At 36.6% G+C, this 24,086-nt stretch overlaps 1 protein-coding gene across 5 annotated transcripts; it reads left to right on the top strand.

Moving 5' to 3' along the window:
* The first annotated feature begins 13,107 nt into the window (after positions 1 to 13,107).
* Positions 13,108 to 20,850, top strand: LOC145639096 (uncharacterized). Of its 5 annotated transcripts, none has more exons than XM_081690245.1 (11): positions 13,108 to 13,321; positions 13,432 to 13,550; positions 15,368 to 15,445; positions 15,568 to 15,645; positions 15,746 to 16,618; positions 16,743 to 16,829; positions 16,911 to 17,782; positions 17,868 to 17,967; positions 18,068 to 18,160; positions 18,237 to 20,471; positions 20,558 to 20,850. In XM_081690245.1, the coding sequence occupies exons 5-7, from the start codon at positions 16,538 to 16,540 to the stop codon at positions 17,772 to 17,774; spliced, it is 1,032 nt and encodes a 343-aa protein (XP_081546371.1). In that variant the 5' UTR covers positions 13,108 to 13,321; positions 13,432 to 13,550; positions 15,368 to 15,445; positions 15,568 to 15,645; positions 15,746 to 16,537; the 3' UTR covers positions 17,775 to 17,782; positions 17,868 to 17,967; positions 18,068 to 18,160; positions 18,237 to 20,471; positions 20,558 to 20,850. The 5 variants fall into 5 exon arrangements, with proteins under 5 accessions (XP_081546371.1, XP_081546368.1, XP_081546369.1 ...); XM_081690242.1 differs by having other exon boundaries at positions 16,481 to 16,618; XM_081690243.1 differs by having other exon boundaries at positions 16,481 to 16,618; positions 18,237 to 18,326.
* The last annotated feature ends 3,236 nt before the right edge of the window (positions 20,851 to 24,086 follow it).

The raw sequence follows: 24,086 nt of genomic DNA on the forward strand, positions 1-24,086 counted from the left end.
AGTGGTTAAGCATGCTTTGGCTTGTCTTAACACTTAATATCCTAAGGCAAGCAACTCTTTGCTAATGGCTCCAAGCCACTCTTGGTTGGATAAATCGTCGCATCTAATGATCTCACAACAACTTATCCACTTTACCACGACATGTTAGGACTCCATCACTCATATCGTTGAGTATAACCAAAGCCAACTTGCATACCCGGTATGCCTTATGAATCCTAGGGAGTAATAGTGATGCCTCGCTTTGGCATAGCCCATCACTACTCTCAATAGGTCGATAAGTGTTGTTTTAAAATGGCAAGTTTTACTCAATATTTTAGGGACTTAAGGTTTCTATGTTGGTTGATTTAAGTGAAATTAATTAATCATCACAACATTCTAAATCCTAAACATGCATCTAACATATAATTCATATATAAATACTCATAAATATATATCGAAAACATGCATAAATAAAGATGCATTTGGCAACTAGCATGACCCCTTGAATCATCAAGTCTTCAAGGGACGGCTTTTGCAACTTCATGGCTTTGTCTTCTAAGAACCCCCGTCTTCAAGACATGACCATAATTATGCAAATACTAGTATCTATGATTAGGATTAATCTAGATATTAAGGTACTAATATACTCAACGGTTTTCATACCGTATTTAGATTTACAAAAATACATCACGGATCGCAGCCCGTATTTTCTATCCACTAGTTGCCATTTTATAAAACCTGTGAGAGAATATACATTCCATTCATCCATTCACTTTTTGTGAATGGCCCATGTATTTTACAACGATAAGACAAGTAACAATGCATAAAATGCGCATAAACTAGTAACTAATTTAGGTTGTTAATATAATTAACATGCCTAATTAAAACAAGTCAAAGTTGTTTAATTGATTATGTAATTTAGCGCAATTAATAATTGAAAATTTAAATGGGAGTTGGAAATATGAACACAAAGTTCAACATAAAAATTCCAACTTTAACACTTGTGAATCCTTGAAAAATTATATCTTCCAATATGAAAATAAATGAAATTTCTATTACAAGATCCAAATTTTATGATTCCAGTCAACTTAATACATGATTAAATCAAAAGTTCAACCAAAAATTCTTGGAATTTAGTAACTCAAAGTTTCAATCACTTAAGACAATTAAAGATTGAATCTTTAGTACTTGGAAGCAACAAAGAACAAATTTTCACACTTAATAATGCAATTAATTTGCAATTATGTGAAAAATAAAACCAAACTTTCAAGCACCAATTACTACTAAGTAACCATGCTTAAAGAGGTTTAAAATTGCATATAAATTAAGGAATGAACCAAATACATAACCACCATAAATATGCAATGAATTTTCAAGGTTAGAAAAACTTAACAATTTTCGTCCAAACGAAAAATCCCTCGAAAAGTGCATTTCTGGTCATTTTTTTGTCTAAAAACACAGTCCTTAGAGGGTAAAACCATTTCCATAATGCCTTTTTCTAGACACCCATTTGTGTCTCCCCAAAATCAAACCCAGTGATGAGTGCCTTTCACATCGAATCATAATCGAATGAAGTGAAAATGTGGAAAGTCTAGTGTTGCGGATAGTTTTAATTTCTTTTCTCTTCTCTCTGTTTTTGAAAACTTGTTTTGAGAAAACAGCCAATCCAGTTTGGTTGGTCCATGATATGGGTCCAATAGTAGTGTAGTTGGATGGGGCCTGGCAAGAGCTTTCCAACGATATATTATAAGCCCAATTCCGATGAATATTGAGGAAGTTATGGCCAATTTACTAAACTGGACCTGCTTTGAGCCTTATATGCGGCCCAATGATCTAGGGGAGGGCCTAATATAGATTTATCATTCCTAATGCAATTAGGAATGGTTTTAGTCTTCTAGATTCTTCTAGAAGGTTATTTTCATTCCTAATTCAATTAGCATTGATAAATTGACTTTTGTTGACTTTTCAGAGTTTTAATTAAAATCAAAGAGCATTTTTGAGGAAAATACGATTTTATCCTCCTGTACAGCAATTTTTATCAGATTTTAAGAAAATGCGTGAATTTCCAGGTCAGCGCCAAACGCTAGCTGTAGCGCCTGGCGCTAGGGTTAGCGTCTGGCGCCAATGGCCAGCATTGGCGTCAACCTTGTTTCACGTGCGCCAGACTCTGTTTTGATAATTTTATCTTTTTGGCTGATTTTCTCTATAAATAACGTCGTAAAAACTCCGTTTTCATTCACCTACAACTAGTTTTCATTCATTCATCAACTCATTCTCATTCTCTTCTAATCATTCGCCAACTCTCATTAATTTTCTTGATTACTCTCTCTCTCTCTCTCTTTTACTAAACTCGCTTTTTACATACAAAATTCCGCATTCATTAGATCTAGAAACACCTAGCCATATTCGAAGTTGCCTTCGCCCTAGATGTGAAAGGTTTAATTTCTGAGGGTTTGGTCCCAAATCTCTCTTTCAATTATTTAATTTAATTATTTGTTTATATTTTCCTTGAAGTTACTAACGTGTGTATTTTGTTATTAGAAAGAGGTATGAGGCATCAAAGTAAGTGCTTTAATGGTTTAATTGATGTTATGATATAGAGATCATATTTAGATTGTTATTATGATTCCTAGTATCATGTCTAGGGTAAACTTTAATATCAAGTATGTTTAAAAGTATGATGCTTCCTATGTTCTTCCTAATAATTATGATTGTTAGCATCATGTTAGGGTTAAAGATTTGATTTTTATTGTTTAGTGACATGCTAGGGTTTGTTATTAATCTTGTTAGTATCATGCCTAGGATCTTGCTATGCTTTAACATGATTATTATTATTATTAATATGATTGTTATTATGATGATTATTTTTTGTTATAATTGTTTTGATGATTTATTATGTTGCTTGATAATTTTATTGTTATTGCTTGATCACGCCTTTTTATGCATGTTAAAGGGAATTTGTACTTGTAATCACGCTTAATAAGATAATTAATAATCTTGTTAGGGTTAATATGATTATAGTTTCAAGTGATCGCCAATAATAGATTTTTTTGTGCATTATATTCAACCAACATAGATAAACAGGTTTAGGGTTAAACCTATTGATTGCATGTTAGTCAAGAAGCGCACATGAATACGATCTGAATAAAGTAGAGGCCTATTATTAGGGCAGGTTCAATCTCTTTTAGGTTGGATTTGTACCTTCATCCCCGAACCCTTATTTGGTTCAAGAACTTATGGAGTTGACGATCTCTTGGATCGTTAAGGGGTGTACCTTCACCCTGTGAACGGTTTACAAGTTCCTAAAACTTGTTGGCAACTCTTTTGCTCTATCTTCTTCCCTTTTGGACGCCACCGTACTTTAGTGTATGATCATAGTGGGGTTCAAGCTAGGGATTAACGCTTGAAAATATTCCCTACACTTTTCCACCCAAAATTCACTATTTTTGGGCGAAAATCTGGGTTCGGGGCTGAAATCGGCTCAAATACGGGTTTAAAATTAATAAAACCGAGCTACTAATCTAATTAGCAACTTAAAACCAGAAAATTAAGCCATAAAAACACCTTGAAAAATATGATTATAAAAATGAATGAGCAAGGCTCCGATACCGCTTTTGGGTTTCGGTGAGTCCGACCCACCGCGGAAAAAAACCCGACCCCAAAACCAAACTCATAATAAATATAAACATAATGCATAATTAACATAAACACAAGACTAAGTAAGAGATTATTACCTTTGTAGTGCGCTTCGCTCACGTAATTGAGCTCTTACTTCAAAGCCCCGGCCCTTAGCCCCGCTCACACGGGGACCTCCTACGAAGTTCACCCACAACGCGAGCACCAAACTCGGTTTATTGCCTTGGAGTTAGCAAGGTCCGACCTAAACCCGAGTAATTTGTGATCAAAGGTTTTCACACTATGATGCCTTTTTCAACACTTACTCAAGTGAAGAATCCCAACTCCTAAGGTTGGTATTTATAGGCAAAGGCTCTCCAAAATTCCCATCATCTTTCGATGTGGGAGAAATAATAGTATGAGAAAAATAAGCAATTAATTTAATTCTAAATTAAATTAAATAGCAACACGAATAATCAAACAACACTTAGAACACACATGGGAGTGGTTAGGTAAGGACCACAAGGAGGACCACATGTTCTCCTTGATCCCCAAGCTACCAAAACCTCTGATCATAAGAGGGCATGACCGGTCAACCTCCTTGGTCACCAAGGAAAAACCGGTCAAGGCCCCTTTAACTTGGTTGGGCCTTGTACCCACACGCAAGCCAATGGACTGCATGCGCTGCTGGGCCTCAGCCAGCTAGCACGCACCGTAAGCCCGCAAAGCTGATGTGCGTTGCTTGGCATCGGCCAGCCATCACGCACCACACTTGGCCAACGCGCCCAGCTTGCCCTTCCTTACGGCTTGTTGGGCTTGCGGCTAGTGCTAGTGATGTCACGTGCTAGCGATGTCACGTGCTAGCGTAGCTCTCGTATGGTTAGGACGATACGAGTCTACGGCTACGCGTTTTGACTTTATTTGTTGTTTGACTTATTTGTTACGTCTCGTTAATTCCTAGAATTTAACTCGGTTCCGGCGCTCTAAGCTCAGAATCCGACGTCTAAATATTATACTCGGGCGACTCATTAATTTCTTCCAAATTAATTCGTCGCTTTGGTTCGTTAGTTGCTTGGGTGTGACCCAAAGGGTTCAGTCAAGATTAAGCTGTAATATTAATTATACATTAATATTACTGATCGGAAGCGGCCTCCACCCTACATTCCGATTACTTGACCTCACTGAATAATTAGCATTCTAATAATTCCAAACCCTCTATCGAAATAATACACTTGTTCGAAGGACACCATTCCTTTCACTCAGGTGGCCTAGTTTGCAGCGGAGACTCACATTTCTCTATTATTAGTGTTGCTGCTACTACTGTTGCTGCATTATCTTCGGGAAAATGGAAGAGCGCGCGAGAAGAATAAGTGTATATTGTATAGTGTGGTAGGATTTAGTTTCACTAAAGGAAGTGGAAAGATCGAGGAGAGGGAGAATGAAATGGTTGAGAAAGAAGGAAAGTATATAGAGTGAACACTTTAAATAGCCTTGGAGAAGGAGAGTAAACGAATGGAAGGGAATAAATTGGGGAAAAGCAAAAAGCAAAGCAAGGTCAGGCATGATACACAAGAAGAATCCAAAATATAAAACTAACCCTAGTAATTTTGGAGAGTTTAGGAGGGAAGGGCAGAATTAGAACGTCACTATTGCTAAATGAACAACAAATTTGGTGCTTGTTGGGACTTTTGTATATGTTATAGATTATTTTTGGAAATATCATGTATTAAGTTAAGTAAAATTTCTATTATAAAACTCATGTAAGTTATATTGATCTAGTAAAGTGGCTCACAATTTCATATCATGTTGTATATCATAAACTCATAAAAATTATTTATCGGTCAAATAGTTTATATATAATCATTTTTGCAATTCTAATTAAACTTCAATGATTTAATAAGGAAAAATGCCCAGAATAATCCCACCTTTATGACGTCTGCTAAAAATAATCCGATCTTTATACCCAATCCGCTCAGAATGATCCCAACCAGTCATGTAACCGGTTATAACAAGTTACTTGACTCGTGGTAGCAAGTGATTGGTCAAAAAAATAAAAATAAATACAAAATAAATATTAAAAAAATTAGATTTTTTTAAAAAAAAATAATAAATTAAAATTATAAAATCATCCGCCAGCTGCTTAAGCCACTGTCGATGCCTCCTGAGGCCAATCCCATGTCACGCGGCTCCGGCCACCCCTCAACCACAACGCTGACGTCACGACTAACCCCTTCCCTTGAAAACCCTTTCCTATCTCGATCATAGCTCTCTCCCTGTCCCTTGTCCTTTTTCGGTCGTGAGGACCTTCCCTGTCCCCCATTCTAACTGCTTCGTCCTCCCTCGACTTCTATTCATGCCGTTTCATGGGGTTTAGTCTGGTGGGTTTCAATTTTTCAAAGGGGCTATAATCCTACCTTTGGGGTTTTGGGGTTGGGTTGGCTGGGGGACCACTCGGTCGGCAAGGGTGGGCCAGAAGTAGCCTTGTCGCATAGCCCTCTCCGTTAGGGACCTGCTGCCTATGTGTGAGGCAAAGAAGCCCGAATGTAAGTCTTCTAGAATCTCTTGCCCCTTTTCTGGGGTGACTTATTTCAAGAATGGTTGTAGGAAACCCTTCTTAAAAAGTTCTCCTTTGTGAATATCAAAGTTTGCTGCACACTTTTTCAGTACGGCTACCTCAACAAATAGCCTAGCCGCATACTATCTAGCAGATACACCTGGATGACATCCATCCAGGTAGAGGTTTGGTCAAGAACTCCAATGGGATCCTCTTCAATGCTACGTTTTTCCATTACTTCCCAAAAGCCAGATGATGCCAACTTAGAAAGAGCATTTGCCTAATTATTCTCAGACTTGGGCACTTGACTTAGATAAAATTCTTCAAGCGTCCCAGCTTCAGCTTTGATCGCCTGTAGATCTTTGATCATATTCGGATGGGTGGCATCATAGTCACCATGGTATTGGCTAACAACCAAATGAGAATTAGAGCAGGCGTCAATATTTTTGAACTTGCTGCCTGCACATGCGGATACCTTCTAGCAAGGCTTCATACTCCACCTCATTGTTTGAGCCCTGGAACTTGAACTGTAGTGCATACTCATACTTGTCTCCCTCAGGAGATTAACATATAATCCCTGCACTACAGCCATTCATAGTGCAGATCCCGTCTATATACACTTCGAAACCTGATCAGTATTATCCAGCGTAGCCGGCCTTGTCATTTCGACGATGAAGTCGGTGTACGCCTGACCCTTTACCGCCTTCCTTAGTTCAAAAGTGATTTTGAGACTTTACATTTCAATAGCCCATTTGAGGTCTACCGGATGACTCTAAAGTTGCCATTGGCTGTTTGAGTGGTTGCTCTGTGTAGACCATTACCAGATGTCTAACAACTTTTTTACTTCGGCGACTGTCGCCTAACTTCTTTCCTTGCTGTGATTTACTTTATTTTGCCTAACCGGCTTCTTTTTGGGATCCACGGCGAGTTTGTAGACAGCAAGATCTGGACTAATGTCTGACATCTCTTCCACTTCAAAGGCAAAGATGACTTTGAATTTTTTCAGCAGGTTGTGCAGATTTGCACCTAACCTCACAAAAGAAGTCGTCCCCACCTTAACAATTCGCTCTGGATGAGCATCATCTAGGGAAATATCAATGTGTTCACCAGTCGGCTAAGGACGGAGTTCATCTAATCGTTCCCCGGTTAGTGAGTGCCATTACTTTTCCTTTTTGAGAACCACCAACTGATCAGCTTTTCTCTTTCCTCCGGCTGCTGGTGGGGCTAGCTTGGGATCCTTGACATCGCCAAGGTCTATTGGTTTCTTTCCCTGGCCAACTGCGGCCATTGTGGGCTTGACGTTTGAGAGGTAGCACTCTCTAGTCGTCTTCTGGTTCCCAATTAGGAGCCAACAGAACCATCATCCCTTTCATATTTCAGAAGCATGAGGGATGGGATAATGACTACCTTGGATTCATTCAAGGTCGGACGGCCTAGAATGATACTATAGGCGGTCAGCTCCTCAACAACCAAGAACTTGACGACCAGGTGACATCCTTTCCTTTTCTCTCCCAACCGGATGGGTAGGTCAATCCTATCGACTGGGTGCACAACTTTACCCCCAAATCCTATGAAGCGGTGAGTGACCGGGTGCATGCTGCTGGGTTTTTACTTTAGTTTTTTCAAACACTTGAAGCTGATGATGTGAGAGGAGCTACCCGTGTCAATAAGGATCCGACCAACTAATTGGATGGAAACCTTGCATTCAATGACCACAGGGTCATCATGCGACCATCGGATTTTGTCCCAGTCTCTTTCAGTGATGATGACCTCTTGGAAGGTGTTGGCAGACGTATGCCCCTCATCAACAGCATTAACATCCATCTTCCTCAAATGGTCCTTGGTGCCCTGGATGGTCGGGGCCCCTCCAGCAAAACCGTCTGCTATTGTGTAATATCGGATCTTCGTAAGTGTCCAAGCTACTAGTAGGCTAGGTCCTCGTTTTGGACGACTGCTCGGGGTTCATTTTAAGGGTCACCTTGGACTTGAGGATGTATGATTCAACACCCCTTTATCAGCCAAACGGTCTAACAACTGCTTGAGACTATAGCATTCATTGGTGTCATGGCCAATATCCTCATGAAAATAGCAATACTTGTTTTTATTCCAATTCTGGGCGAAACCTTTTATTGGGTTCGGCTTCTCTATGGTCAACCGGTCCTTTATCTCCATGAGGATGGAGTAGAAATCCTTGTTAAACTCGTACTTTCGGACGTACGGTTTAAACTCTTTGAGCTTCTTCTGGGACGGCTAGTCAGAATTTCCAACTACCAAGATCTCTTTTCTTTTCTTGCTCTCTTTAGTCTTTTGAGCCGGCTAAGCATGCCGACTCTCTTTTTGTTTGTCAGACTTCTTAGAGTCTTACTGATTCTGGGCGAACAGAGGTCGGTTGCCTGTATATAGGTTTTCGCCTCCATCAACGCCTCTTAGAGAGTGAAGACTCTCTTTCTGACGAGGTCGAACTTAAAGGTTAACCCGTCCTTCAAACCCTTGAAGAAGTTTGTGTATGCAACCTCGTCAAACAATCCTTGAATCTTGATTCTCACCGGGTTGAACTGCCTGACATATGAGCAAAGCCCGTCTTTCTTTTTTGGATGGCATTCAAGTCGAGACTTGTTTTCTTGGCAATGATGTTCATTGAGAAGTTGGAAGTAAATAAGAAGGCAAGCCTCTTGAAGCTGTCAATGCATCCGGCTGTCAAGTTGCCAAACCATTGCTTGGCGATGCCCTTCAATGTAGCCGGGAAGCATCTGCACCAAGTGGCATCATCCAACACTTGTAGGTACATGAGATTGGTATAAGCCATGAGGTGGTCTTCCAGATTGGTGGTACCAACCAAGACATTCTTAACCTTGGCCGGTTGGGCCGCCTCAATTATCTCCTTGGTGAACGCAGAAGGTTGTTAACCAAGTTTCAGCAGACGAAGTTACCAGTCCAAAGGTTAGACGTTGAATGTTGCTTGGCCTCCGAAGAGGGTCGGCTACATGTAGGGTTAAGCATATTGCCCGTATGGCATTTGAGGCACATACGGGCCTAAACCAATCATTTGAAGACCTATATGGACGGACTAGTTGCATGTTAAGTTCTCATGTATTGATTGGGAATACCTTGTTGAGGTATTCTTGAAGCTGTCTGGGAAGCTCGACGTCGAAACCGATTCAAACAGCTGTGGTTTCTCTTTCGCTCGATGATATGTCGACCATCAGAGAATAAATTTTTTCTACCATCCGGCTGGACATGCTGGATGACTTTCCTCGTGCCCGTCTGGGGCAGAATAACCTTGGACTAGTTAATTAAGGTCCCAGCCTTCTCTTTAGTATTAGGGTGTGGAGTAGGTTGCCGGTCCTTGACTAACTTTCTCCTCTCAGCATGTGGAGATTTTCTAACCAACTGAACCTTGCTAAAGCTAGTCGTCCTCTTGTTGATCAGGTCCTTGATCTCCCCTTTGAAACTAGTCATGAATTTCATGAGTTCGTCTCTAGCGACGGGAGCTTTCCCCCTTGCCCCATGGATTTCCCCAGCCGATTGTCCAGAGGATTTACTCGGACCCGCTTGATTTTTGCCTTGTTCTAATCTATCCTTGGGACAAAGGCGTTTTTTTATGAGTGACCCATTAGGGGCCACATGCGTTTTGACTTCAAAGTTGTCTTTATCATGGTCTGAATAGACCTTTGCCTTAGCCCGAGACTGCATCTCATTAAGAGGCAGTATAGGTTCTCAAGAAACCATCTTAGAGGTACTTTCCCCACAGACTGCGTCAAATGTTTCGGGGTTTTCTGTGTCCCTCGGGAGATTTACAATACCAAGCCTAGAATCAAGCCACCTGAACCTGCATGTCCCTTACGTGACCCTCACGTGACATGGTCAACGCTGGGAAATAAAAGTCAAATGTGTTATTCTGGGTGGGAGGTAGTCAATTACAACATTTTATACTTTATAAGGTAGTTAATTACAAAAGTTAGTTTTTCACAATATATATATATATATATATATATATATATATATATATATATATATATATATATATATAGAGAGAGAGAGAGAGAGAGAGAGAGAGAGAGAGAGAGAGAGAGAGAGAGAGAGAGAGAGAGAGAGAGAGAGAGAGAGAGAGAGAGAGAGAGAGAGAGAGAGAGAGAGAGAGGCTAATGTAAGAACTAACTCTCCTCTATATAAGAACTCAATCTTATATAAGAACCAATTTCAGCCCTTTATTACTTTTGATCTAACCATCTAAAATGATCCTTAATGGCATTTCTGTAATTTTGAGGTGATTATATTTAAACATAGAAAAAAAAATTATAACATCGAAAAAAAATTTACAACATAGGAAAAATTTTAGAACATAAGAAAAAAAATTAGAAGATAGCAAAAATTTAGAACATCAAAAAAATAATTTAGAACATAAGTTGAAAAAATGATTTATATTACAAGAAAAATTTTACAACATAAGCTAAAAAAATAATTTAGAAGATAGGAAAAAAATTTAGAACGTAAAATGGAATAATAATTTAGAACATAAGCTAAAAAAAAATTAGAACATAGGAATAACCTTAGAACATAACCAGATTGAAATTTAAAACACAAGGTGTTCTTACATAAGAAAGGGTTCTTATATTAAGAGGGATTTTTATCGAATCCCTCATATATATATATATATATATCCTAATTATCTAATATAAACAATTTTTAATTACAAAATGTGAAAGAAAGTGATTTGTTTGATAAATTGTATGTCATTTGACTTGTTAAAAGTTAATACCCTTAAAATTCAACTTATTCCGAATTAATTGAAAGGTTGACTTATTTTCAGCTAAATGTGCAAAGGTTGGCTTATTCTTCACAAATTTTCCATACTTCAATGGATCTATGGCTGTTTGTGCTAGATACTTAATACGCGAGTATGATCACATAAGGAATATGTAAATATTTCTAGGCTCTATATGCTAGCTAACACCTAAACAATATTAATGTACGTAAATCAGAATGCCAAATAGAGGAGATTGAGGAAATTCAAAGATGATCTGATGCTCTGTACAATAAAGATCAAGAAATATTCTCACTGAAGCGGTACAAATTCATGTAGTACATCCAGAGCAGTACGTTAATTGTGGACAAGCAAAATTAATAATCAGCAAGCAGTGAGGTCATTAATTTTTAGATATTTGATTAAAGGGAAACTTTTAACATTCTAATGGCTATATAATCTTTGATAGACTTACACAGTACCCTAAACATGAGTGTGGGTTGTGACAAAGGTCATATACAGACTCTGACTTTGTTCCCATATTTAGCTATATGTACTATATAAAAACCATATACTTGAATAATAACCTACCTTCAAATACTGGAACTATTTTGCATCCTGCAACTTCTCTTGAATCTTAGATTCAACTTTTGTGATTTCTTTTATATAAGCATCATTTTCTTCCAGCAATCTAGCCTCCCTTTGTTTTGCCAAAGCAAAATCAATCACAAAATGAAACCATGAAGAAAGCTTCTACCATTAGCCATAATCCCTTCATAAAATTTAGTACAAATTACTAGTCACAAATTACTAAGAATCACTTTTAATATGGCTAGTTTCTATTAAGCAATGCTCATCAGGCTAACATATGCATTACCTGCAGAACGACAATTAGAAAACTGCAACAAAATCAACTTAACATCAAAAAAAGAAATACATATTGATTTCTTGTACAAGGAATGTGAAACCATTTGGTATTGCACTTGGTGTACCTCAAAACTCTTCCCTAGTCATTCCCTCTAGCACAATTTACACATATCCAATGGATCCAGATCCCCTGATAAACAAAACACACAAACAAATCAAAATGGGATTACAGAAGAATTGAGCGCTACAAAAAAAAAGGGAACTTGATAGTTTTTTTTTTCCTCTGAAAGATGGTTGGCCCTACTTTTGCTGCCATGTTGATCATAAGTATAAACCTAGGATTATGCACACACAAGAGAAGCATAATGCGCACAATATTAGAAAATTGAATGTTATTGGAAATGGAACAAGTATATAATCAGCAAAAGAGTTTATTTCATTGTTCTTCATTCCATTTCCAAAAAAACAAAAGCAAGAATACCATAGTATCAAGCAATATCTTCATAAGAAATAAAGTAATATTTACAAGAAACAAAATAGAGTACAAATTGGTCACCTTCTCAAAGGCACATACAAGCAATTTTAGAGTTATTATCAAACGCAATGACATAATAATTTTAGAGTTATTATCAAACTCAATGACACAATGTAATGGGTAAGACCTTATGACAAGTTGACAACTCATGAGTCATAGCAGTAGTAACATGCCAACAATAAGTTCATACGTGTCAACATTACCTTATTCTCTTAACAATGAATCCATTGATGAATCCTTAAGTCACATGCCAACAAGTAAGATGATATCAGATTATCAGCTATGCAACACCTAAAATGAGCCAAATTAGAAACAAGGAAAATCCATCTTATTAAGCACTTACAAGCCTTTTTTTTTTAACAAGCACTTGCAAGCTTCAAGAAACCTTGTATGAGCCGTTTTAGTTAGGGGTGTTCAAAAATACCCGACCCGAATGACCCGTCCCGTTGACCCGCTGACCTGACTGAATTTAGCGGGTATTTTTTAAAAAAAATTTGAAATTACCGGGTCGGGTACCCGACCCGAGAAAATAGCAGGTCTTCGGGTCAGGACATGGGCCGACTTGTGTGGTTAGCGGGTACTCGCTGACCCGTGAGTGTAATTTTTTTTTCTTTTGGGTGAAAAGTCGTTCATGTGAAGTGAAGGGTTAGGGTTTTATACTTTTACTCCCAAATCCCAACTATCAGAGTAGTGATAGACCACTACCAGGTATGGGCTCCTTGGGCCCATACCAAGGGCAAAATTGTAATTTCCGGGAATTTACTAAAGAAGTTACCAAGCTGTAAAAACTTTATTCTCTCTCCAAAAAACCACTCAGTTGAATCGGAAAACCCCTTTCCTCTTTCCTCTTTCCTCTTACCTCTTTCCTTTTCATCTCTCTCTGTCCTCCTTCATTTGGTCGTGTTTTCCTCAGCACTCGCTCTTCCCTCTATCTCATCGAAGCGACGACAAGGTGTTGTATTTTCACCAAAATTCGCCTCCCTCTTAAGCTTATTGTGGAAGAAGCTTGTTGAATTTAGTCTGTCAGGTAATTTTATGACCTAATTTTGAAATTATAGTGTAATTATGTTTGTTTTCAGTTACGATTGGGGGTTTTCTTTTTTGGTTTGTTTGATAATTGCGAATTGCGGTTTGTAGGCGGTGGTCGCAGAGGAGGTGGTGGCAGAGGAGGTGGTCGCAGAGGAGGTGGTCGCAGAGCAGGTGCTTGAAGCGGAGGTGCTCGAAGCGGAGGTGCTCGCCGTGGCGATTTAGGAGAGGTACTTACTGTTTTTTTGGAGAATTGGGTGTATATCTTTGATGTATATCTTATGTGATGTGTTGTGTGAGCTTATGTGATGTGTTGCGTTTCTTTATCTGCCAAACGTTTTTGACAAAAGTATGGACTTTATGGAGGCTCTGTTTGTGGCTGTTAAGATGAGATGGTAGTTTTTCTCTTCGAATAATTAACCAGGCAGATATAATTCAGAATTTCAAACCCTTATAATCTGACTTGTGATGGAAGGTTGTACATTGAGTAATATAGTTTTTACTGCATTTTTCCCTTCTCCTATTGCAATAGGCCTTGTTAGGACATTCCTCTGGCTGTGTTTTGAAGTTTCTGAACATTAGTTGCTTGTGCCAAATATCTCAAGCTGTGTGGTGTTTGGATCTTTGATTTTTCTATTATTTCATTATAGGATGAATTCTTCATCTTTGTTTTAGCAAATGGTTGGGAAGATTTAAGGTTGGGGTAGGTATCTTTGATGGTGAATTGATGAGGTTGGTGCCTCTATTGGTGTTGACATGTTGGAATTAGGAGATTCCTTTGTGTCATATGAAAACCTGTTAAACCTTCTACAGGCAATATTCACAATTATTTTTTATGTTGGCTTGTTCTTTGATGTATATATTGTATTTTTAATTTGTAGTTAGGGGTGGGGGTGTATTGGTTTTCGATTCCTTAATTTGTAGTGTACTTTTTATGCAATCAAAATGTCATCTTAGATAGTGGGTACTTTTTATGCAATTACAAGTGTGAATTAATTTTGAATTGTCTTGGATCAGAGATTATAAGCTTTGATTTGAACTATAGGAATTTTGGGGTATAGTTAGAACTTATGTAATAGCTTAGTTGATTATTTTGTTTTAGAAAGCTTACATATCTTAGATATAATAGCTTACATATAATAGCTTGGTTGATTATTTTGATTACTCATAAATAAACTCCAAAGCAAATTTAAGTGTCGTACTTTTCACATTCAACTAAAATACTCCATGTTACATTTATACATACCGAAGAATATGAATATGGTTAGAAAATTGAAAAAGCACTAAACTAAAGCAGGCACAATTAGCATCTATAAGTTTTAGATTTTCCAGATTATGTCCTTTAAATAATTATTTATGTCATGGGCACGTCTTTTTCATATTTGTTGAGTTGGTTATGGAAATATCTTTGCCACCATACTATTTGGTAAGCCTTTGTTTTCCACGAGTAACAGCTGAATCATTAAAACAAGAGTGTACAAGACACTAGTTATTTTCATGAACGGAAAATTGAAAATATCTTTGCTCCCTTTTTTCTCATCTAAATCACATTGGTCATAAATCTTGTCACTTATAGTGAACATTATTTCCTACTCATAATTATAAAAGTTTGTTTCTTTTTTGCTTTTGGCTGCGTACTAGATCTTACTAATACTTCCCCTATTTCACAAATTTTGTTTATTCGGGGTACAAGATTAGTTTCAGTATTTTAGAAAGCTTACATAACTTAGATGAATCTTATATAATAGTTTGAGGCAATATGCTTACAATTGATGATGGGGAGTATTTTGAGGCTTTAGATAACCCGGATAGTCAGTTTAGTTAGCTGCACTCTTTAGTTTATGACTCTTTGATCTAGTAGTTTTGACAAGTGCTTATCTAACTCTTTGGGTTTTGGTTTCTTATCCATTGCCTAGCTCTGTCAAGTTCTTATCTCTTTGTGTATATCTTCTCATGTCTCTGTGGTTCCTTTGTGTATATCTTCTCATTGTTGTTATGTTCTGTTCTATTCAGATGACTGAACTTGTTTATAATTTATTGTATTAAGGATGTGATTGATTCATCAGTGGGTAATGATGCAAGTTACGGGTGTCGCAAACGTAAAGTGAGTGCGGATGTGTTTAGGGTGAGTTTTTCATTGTCAGTCGCTGTAGGTTGTATATGTTGTTATTTCCCTCTGTGGATTGTATTGAAATTAGAGAGCCCTATTTTCCGGTTCAGTTAAAATAAATCGTTTTGTTTTTGTAGGACAATTCTCTTAGCGAGGGTGGGAAGATGAAAGAACTCGGCAAAGTAATTGAAAGATGCTCTAAGGAATTGAAAAGGGTATTTGGAGTCATTAAATATTTTATTTTTACTTCGTTTGTCTTAAGTTTAAATATATACCTGTTATTAGGTTTTGTTACAGGTTAACTTGTGTGTGCAGCCTGTAAATGTGAATTGCCGTGTTGAGAGTTTCGGTGCAACAATAAGAAAATTTGATGAAGATAAACGAAAGTTAGTGAAGGAAATGGGTTTTGCTGGACTGTATGCCCTTGTTGACAGGCAGCTCCCACGGAAATTATGTTATTGGCTTGCGACACGGGTGGATGTGAACTCTAGGTCTATTGTTACCATTGATGTCAAAGAGTTTGGGTTTAGCCCCATTCAAGTTCATTGGGTGCTTGGTATTCCGATGGGAAAGAAGTCGGTACCCAAGAAAGCCACCGAAGAAATGAGTTCTATGCTGGACCGTGTACGTAGTTGGTACAGCAGAACTACACCCAGTTTGGTGGAAGGAATTCCTAGGCAAAGCCTTGTTGAAGCAGTTGAAGGTCCATTGGAGGATCCTTCAGATTTCAAGATTGCCTTTTTGCTCCTTGCTATAGTTGATATACTGTGTCCTACAACAAGCCATAGGTTATGCCCCCAGTTTTTACCTGCAGCGTTTGTAGCTGAGGATGCAAAGTCCTATGACTGGTGCTCCTTAGTAATCGACCAGCTTATGCATGCTATAGGAAGCTTTGCCAGGAGGTTCTACCCAATGGGTTTTTCCAAAAGTTGTGGAGGGTGTACAATATTTCTTGCGATATATTTCCTTAACAATCAATCATTATATATATATATATTTTTTTTAAAACATTTGGGTTGTCTTTTATTTTAAATGAATTTTATATTGTAGATCTTTTACCTAGATCGATTGAAAAGAACACCTATTCAATGGGGTGTCTTCCCTAGGATGGCAGTGTGGACCACACAACAGATATCAAAGGCAAAGAAGGGGGATCGGCATGTGAATGGTGATTTTGGCAAACTTGGTGTAAGTGATTATATTTTAATGCAAAAAAACCAGAAGATACACAAGCCCTATTTCTGATGATAGTCTTTATATTTATACATGGTCATAATATTGCTGACACAAATCCAAACGCTTTGTTTTCCAGACTGTAAAAGCAGCGTATGGCCGTGCCCATGAAATGAATACGGAAGATGTGATGCCCTTGAAAAGACCAGCTGTGGTCATGGAGGAGGTATTCGTACTTTTATTTATGTTTTGAGCAATGAATCTAAACCAACATATTACATCTTAACTTAAGGTATTCTTAATGCAGGTGTATCAATCGATGTTCAATGCTGTGCATAGTCAACAGGAGTGTGTAGATGTAGTAGATGAACTGATTAACATTAACATTAGGTGTGTGAAAAAGCGTCGGTACGGATACTTTAAGAAAAAGGATTTGGCATCAGGTTCTGGTGATGCACATGTGCAACCCGACTTAAATGTTCATGACTATGCTGTAGATTCTCCATTAATGTCGGGTGATGTAATGGATGATAATGAGCATAGGAACTTGCAATCTCCTACAGCATATGAGTTAGACTTTGACTTGGACTTGGACAGAGATACAGAAAGTCAAAATGACACCGATAGTCATAAAAGGGAGAGAGAAAGGGAATTATATTTGCTAGTCGAGTTGGAGTTGGGGTTGGAGTTTCAGTTCGCTGTTGACTTGGTAATAGAAGTTGAAAGGGAGATGGAGTTGGGAATGGTCTTGATGTTGGAGTTGGCCTATGAGTTTGAATTGGAGATACAATTGTTAAAGAAGTGCGAGAGTGATAGGATGTATGGAATGGAGTTGGAATTTGAGTTGGGCATGGAGTTTGAGAGAGAGAGGCAAGAGGTGGTGGCTTATGAGCAGCAGAGGGTGGGAGATTTGGACCTGCTGTTATGTAGTGTTCCTAAACCTTTACAAAGCCCTGAAAAAATTGAACTTGAAATTGGATATAGTTCAGAAGAGGATGGCAGAGATAGAGGGTTTAGCCCACAACGAAGTCGGCGAAAAAGGAAAAATTCAGACTCACCTTTGCTTCCTGAAGGTTATGTGAACACTTGGCGGCCGAGGAAGTTCCGCAGATTACGGGTTCCATTATATGACTACATAAGATCTCATTCCAATGTCTCGCGCAGATTGTAGTCACAAAGGTATTACATGCAATATTTATTCTATTCATACAGTGCTTCATTTAAGTATGACTTACGTTTCTTCTTAAAAAAATTATAATTACAGCTTTAGGGACAATCCTGTATTGCTAAGTGTTGATGGGATACAAGTGACGCTTCATATGTGTGCTGGAATTGCTGCAGAAAGGGGCCAAGTCTTTGATGCGGTTGAAATTTCTTACCCTGGATTTATTAATTATATAGGGCAGTAGTTACTTGCTATGTTGTCAATTAATCAGGGTAAATGTCCAATGTCTTTTTATGTAGTATGTGAGTGCTGCAAGCAAGTTGTATGAAAAAGTTTGGGCTGCTCGTTATGCTGATCGCAGCAAGCGTTTCATGTTGGATCCTATGTTTGCGGTTAGTTTTTAGTTTATTGCGTATTATAATTTTTTCCGAGCAACAAGGTGTAATGATGTTCTAATGATATTTGTAGATGCGCGTTTTCCAAAGAAGGGAGATGGTAATTAATACACGTGTGTTTACACCACAGATGGATGGTGTTCGTCCAAAGAGGATAAATGTTGTAAGTATCATAGAGCACTTCCGACCAATATAGATTTACCAAAAAAACAATTGGACCTCTGTCATTATCATTTTAATACCAACTCTTTCATATCCTACAAAAATAAAGTAATAGTATTGGACATACTTTTAGCTGTTTATGCATAAAAATAGTTGTTTATCAATACTAAATGAAGCTATAGATGATTAACATAAGAACTTAGGTTATACTTGTGCTACTTTACTATGTCGGTGCCAATTTTGGTTTTTAATTTGTAGGAGGAACAGTTTAGTATAATGTTAATATGAGTGATAAACTTCTACATCCAAATTAAATTATGTAAATACTTTAGCAAAACAGACGGGCTATTCAAAATTAATAATAAAACTTAAATGACAATAATAAAACACAAATTACAATATTCGAATGACAACACAAGATTTACCATTGTGATAAACAACCACTATGAAAACAGATCTACGTTACATATAACGGTACTTGAAAATACTAAAACAGTTCAGTTCTTAAATTTAACAGTACTTAAAACTAAATAACAGCTTAGTTGAACGAAGCCATCCCATCATCGTCCACCGCACCTTGGTCATCAAAACACGGGCCACCTTCCTCTACGACCCTTACAGGCTGTCAATAAATTAGATTTGTTATTAATTCATTTACTTATGTAATAACATATAAATCCCAAATAAAATTGTTGTTATGAATTAATATAAATTAATACCACAATTCCTCCCGTCATTAGGATCGGTAATTTGTCAGAGCCTTTGATATGGACTTCCTTTGCCGTACTCTTAAGTGTGTCCCATATGACAATAATACCCCCACTTAAGCCCATGCTTTCAACTATCTCCCAATTCATGGAATTCCCAAAGCTATTAGCCACATTGACTGCATGGATTTTGCTAACTCGAACTTCGGTTAGTATGACCATGGTTGGATGATGGAGACAAATCAATCTTGCAAGGTTTTCTTCAAAAGATGGTCTACTAACACCTCTAGTGTTCCACACTATTATGCAACAACTTATGGGAAACTCTAGCAACCCCGGCACATACTCCGGTTCAAGGCGAACCGTCATGAACCTCTTGTACTTAAACATAGTGTTGTCCCTACCATTAAAAATCATATAGTCGATAGACGATATACGATCAGTTGAGTAAAAAGTTTGAAGTCCGTCAGTGAAGGAGCCCATCACAGACTGAACCTTCTCCAAACCTAAAGCGTAAACCGGGCCCTCGAATTTCAGGTCCGGAGTTGGGTCGGCTATCTTCTCAAGAAATGAAGGTACTAATTTTGTAGCACAACTACTACTATAATCAAGACACCACTTTTCTAATTTCCAAAAAGTACTTGGCAATTTAACTATTCCAACAAGATCAACGATGTTGGGCAGATGAATTGGTTTGGATTTACCATCTTCGCTAATCATTACCATGGCCTTCAGATTTTCCTCCCAAGGTGATTCGGGACTGTAAACAATGGCCCTAAGCACCTCTTCTTTGACAGGAACCATTATACCCGTTTCGGGGGATGGAATAAAGTACTTAAAGTCATTAAAATTGAGCTCTGGATTAGATGTTTTTGGTGGTTCCCAGAAAATGGTATTTTTGGATGGTGGTACGATGTAATACTCGGAAGGGAGGATTTGGTTGACATTGTTATAATTTTGAACTTCTGCCATAGTTGAAATTTTGTGAAGTTCACTGCTTGAGTAAAAAAAGAGCAATTGTAAAGAAGTAAGGTGACATATAAAAATAATACAATACCATAAAACTAATTAATAAATTTATTTTTCCTTTTTTAAAGGGTCTGAAAAGAAAGAACAAAACAATAAAATTCACGTTTTCTTGAATTTATAGTAACAATAATAAAATACACGGTAGTAAAACGTGTAGTACACTTAGTCAAACTATAATCAAACTATTTTCATGAGAAGACATGACATACTGATTATTGTTGAACTGTCAATTTTTTAATCAAATAAGACAATAAAATGTGTGCAGCCTAAACTTGTACTATTAAATTCAAAGGCTATTAAAGTACGTAGGGGTACATGGTGCCTATATAAGAAACTTGTTTGTCATGCTATGGTACATCATTTCAAATTCTTGGCTAAAGGAAATGGCAGACCAACCCAATAATCAAGAGGTAATGCTAATACAAATTTTCATTACTTATTAAATTTCGTATGTACATAAATTTTTTGTTAATGATCATACATTAAATTATTGCAGCCATTTGACATCAAGGTCAGGAAAGAACCACTGCCGAAGTGTATACGTCGGAAGCTCTTGGCGGATGTTGCTTTAGGGACATCTGTAGGGAAGCAAAACCCAAAAAAAAAAGAAGGGGATAGCATACAAGTACACCAAGATTGCCCTAAACGTGAAGACCTATTACGTGGATAATAGCAATGGGAAATTGAAAATATGGGGGTCGCATTAAACTACACAAATGTACTCACTGATATCATGTGATACGTTTGGTTTTTCTTTATCAAATTAATGGAGTAATTTAGTATGGTTAATTATCTTTACTTAAGGTGGTAGTTTTGGTAGATTATGTTTTATGGTTTGTTGCTATGTTGATTATGTCTAAATGTTGGTAGTTTAGTTAATCGAATAAAACCATTTATTCTGAATACTATCATATCATATGTATTTGTTATTTGACTATGAAAAAAGTAACTCAACCATCTACATTATAATATTTAATGCTTGAAACTTAAAAGTACACTAGTAAGTAAATGAGAGTTCATAATTTAATGAAACTTTAAATGCTATCACCAAACTTTTAAAATAAATAATGTAACTCTTTATATTCCCACCCAAGTAAACTATCATCAGTTTACTGCCCCCCAAAATAAACCCAGTAGAACAATCTACGTAAAATATAAACATAGGAAGGAAATGTCAACCTCATCTTCTAGCGATGCAACTGATAAAACCGGTGATAGCGTCGTTTCTGCCGGAAAACCACTCTCTAGTAAGTGTGACGTGCTTTTAAAGGGAGGAGGTGTGGATGACCAAGGTATAGTGTACATATTGGATTTGGAGGAAACTTTCGATTCCACCTTTATTCATTATGCACAAAGGGCCGGAGTTAGGCCAAGCATCTTGCGCTTTTATCACAAAGGTCAACTTCTTACGCCTACAGAGACACCCTTTGACAGAGATTTCTGCAGTAATGAAATAGTTCTAGCCTATAACACTGTAAGTACATAAAGTTTATTGTAGTATGAATGATATTTAACGTTTATCAATATTACAATATTATACTGTTATGTTTTTATTGTATTTGATTAAATTTGTTCTACATATTGTTATTTACTACCTCTATACTGTTACGCATAGGAAGGGAAGTCTATTTCTGTTCGACCAGTGGGAGTAAATACCACCAATTGTAAACTGTTTCACATATCTGATTTATTTGAACGTCGCAACACTTACAAATTTAGAGCATCAAACAATACACCCATTTTGAGTTTATATAAACGATGGGCCACCGACCGAAACGTAGATGAACAATGAGTCCGACTGTGGCTAAATGGGGTCGACTAGGATGATCGTGTGACGGTTGAGGAAGCAGGAATTAAAGATGGGTCATACCTTCACGCCCATATAGAGCGAGAAGGATTTGAACGGCGAAGATTCGAGCACTTCATTCGGCCATAACTATGTAACTTCAACGTTTAAGTATATGCGTCCATTCAATCTAATTAAATATCGAAATGAACTATTAAATATTTTGTAATTAGTTATAGTTAGTGGGATGCCAGTTGATTCTATAATTTCTTACTTTGTAGTATTAAAGTAACAAATATTTGTAAAGTAGTTTGTCCTAGAGTCGTATTTGAAGTTTGTAATAACATTCTGCTTTTACTAGTGACTCATCATAAATTTTGAGTCAATTAAATAAGAATGGATCAATTAAATAACGGTACCTACTAAGTATTCGTTTTTAAAATATTCGTTTCAATACAATAACAGTATGTACTTGCAATATAACAGTAGCTTCCTGAAAAACAACATAGTCTATCTACAATATAACAGTATACTAATTTATATTAACGGTAATCAATTTCTAAGCAAAACTTGGGCAAAAGTAACAAAGTAAATTAAAGGTTTAACTCAAAGTAAATTAATATCAATAACTCTTTATATATACAAAGTACTCCCTTCGTTTTTAAATACTTGCTCTAATTCTATTTTTTGCACTATTCTTTTGTCCTAAAAATAGTCTTGTAGATGTATTAAAAAAAAAAATAGTCTTGTAGTTATTTGTTCAAATCATCTCGATGAATACATTATTCATTTTCAGTTGTTACAATTTATACTTGTTGAAATCATCTCGATCAAAGATATCATCTACTTGCGTGTCCAAGAGAAATGGAACAACTTTTTTAAAAACGGAGGGAGTACAGTACACTTATATATATTAACGGTAATCAATTTCAAAGTATACCTGTAGGGCAAAACACTTGGTTTACATTCAAATGAAACTAATATCAATAACTCTACATATATACGAAGTATAAGATATGTTGATTTTGTCCATTTAAGGATAAAAATATCCGTTTCAATACAATAACAGTATGTACTTAAAATATAACAGTAGCTTCCTGAAAAACAACAAAGTCTATCTACAATATAACAGTATACTAATTTATATTAACGGTAATCAATTTCTAAGCAAAACTTGGGCAAAAGTAACAAAGTAAATTAAAGGTTTAACTCAAAGTAAATTAATATCAATAACTCTTTATATATACAAGAGAAATGGAACAACTTTTTTAAAAACAGAGGGAGTACAGTACACTTATATATATTAACGGTAATCAGTTTCAAAGAATACCTGTAGGGAAAAACACTTGGTTTACATTCAAATGAAACTAATATCAATAACTCTACATATATACGAAGTATAAGATATGATTTTGTCCTTTCAAGGATAAAAATATCCGTTTCAATACAATAACAGTATGTACTTAACATATAACAGTAGCTTCCTGAAAAACAACAGAGTCTATCTACAATATAACAGTATACTAATTTATATTAACGGTAATCAATTTCTAAGCAAAACTTGGGCAAAAGTAACAAAGTAAATTAAAGGTTTAACTCAAAGTAAATTAATATCAACAACTCTTCATATATACGAAGTATAAGATAAGATTTATGTCCTTTGAAGAAAAAATAGAAAAGAGTCGGTCATAAGAACTGGAATTGATTTACAAGAAGTAAAGAAATTCAATTAGTAAAGATAAGATATATGTATGTCCTTCTGGGGAAAGGAAAATTAAACAAATAGTGACTTATACGATATGTATCAATTTTTTTAAAAACATTCATTTTGTGGTGTATAATAACTGTATTATATCTAGAATAAATTTACTAGAAAATTATGAGAAACATAAACTAATATTATCAGAAAATTTATATTAGTGATTTCAACACATAAACTAATATTATCAGAAGCAATAATTCGATTTTACATAAGATTAGATTAGCAAAACAGGCCAAAGCTTTTTTTTTTTTTTTTTTTGAAGGGGAAGCTTATAATAGGAATATAAGTTAAATGTAGCTTTATACAAAAATAGGCCCTCTAATTGGAAGGTGTTGTTGCCATTGTATAAAGTCCAGCACCGGAAACAAATGGAAGGACATCCCGTGCTACCCAGTTTGGACAATTATTATAAGACCTAGTGAAGTAGCAAAGTTCACCGTAGGCCGGACCATATCCAATACCTCCAACCCACCGATT

Source organism: Chenopodium album, chromosome 7 (assembly GCF_948465745.1).
Source record: "Chenopodium album chromosome 7, dcCheAlbu1.1, whole genome shotgun sequence".
Taxonomy (NCBI): domain Eukaryota; kingdom Viridiplantae; phylum Streptophyta; class Magnoliopsida; order Caryophyllales; family Amaranthaceae; genus Chenopodium; species Chenopodium album.

Coding starts and splice junctions, on each gene's coding strand:
- LOC145639096 (XM_081690242.1), top strand. CDS start 15,595: ATGAAAGAACTCGGCAAAGTAATTGAAAGATGCTCTAAGGAATTGAAA. Junction 16,619..16,742: donor GTGATTTTGGCAAACTTGGT/GTAAGTGATTAT, acceptor TTTGTTTTCCAG/ACTGTAAAAGCAGCGTATGG. Junction 16,830..16,910: donor CAGCTGTGGTCATGGAGGAG/GTATTCGTACTT, acceptor TTCTTAATGCAG/GTGTATCAATCGATGTTCAA.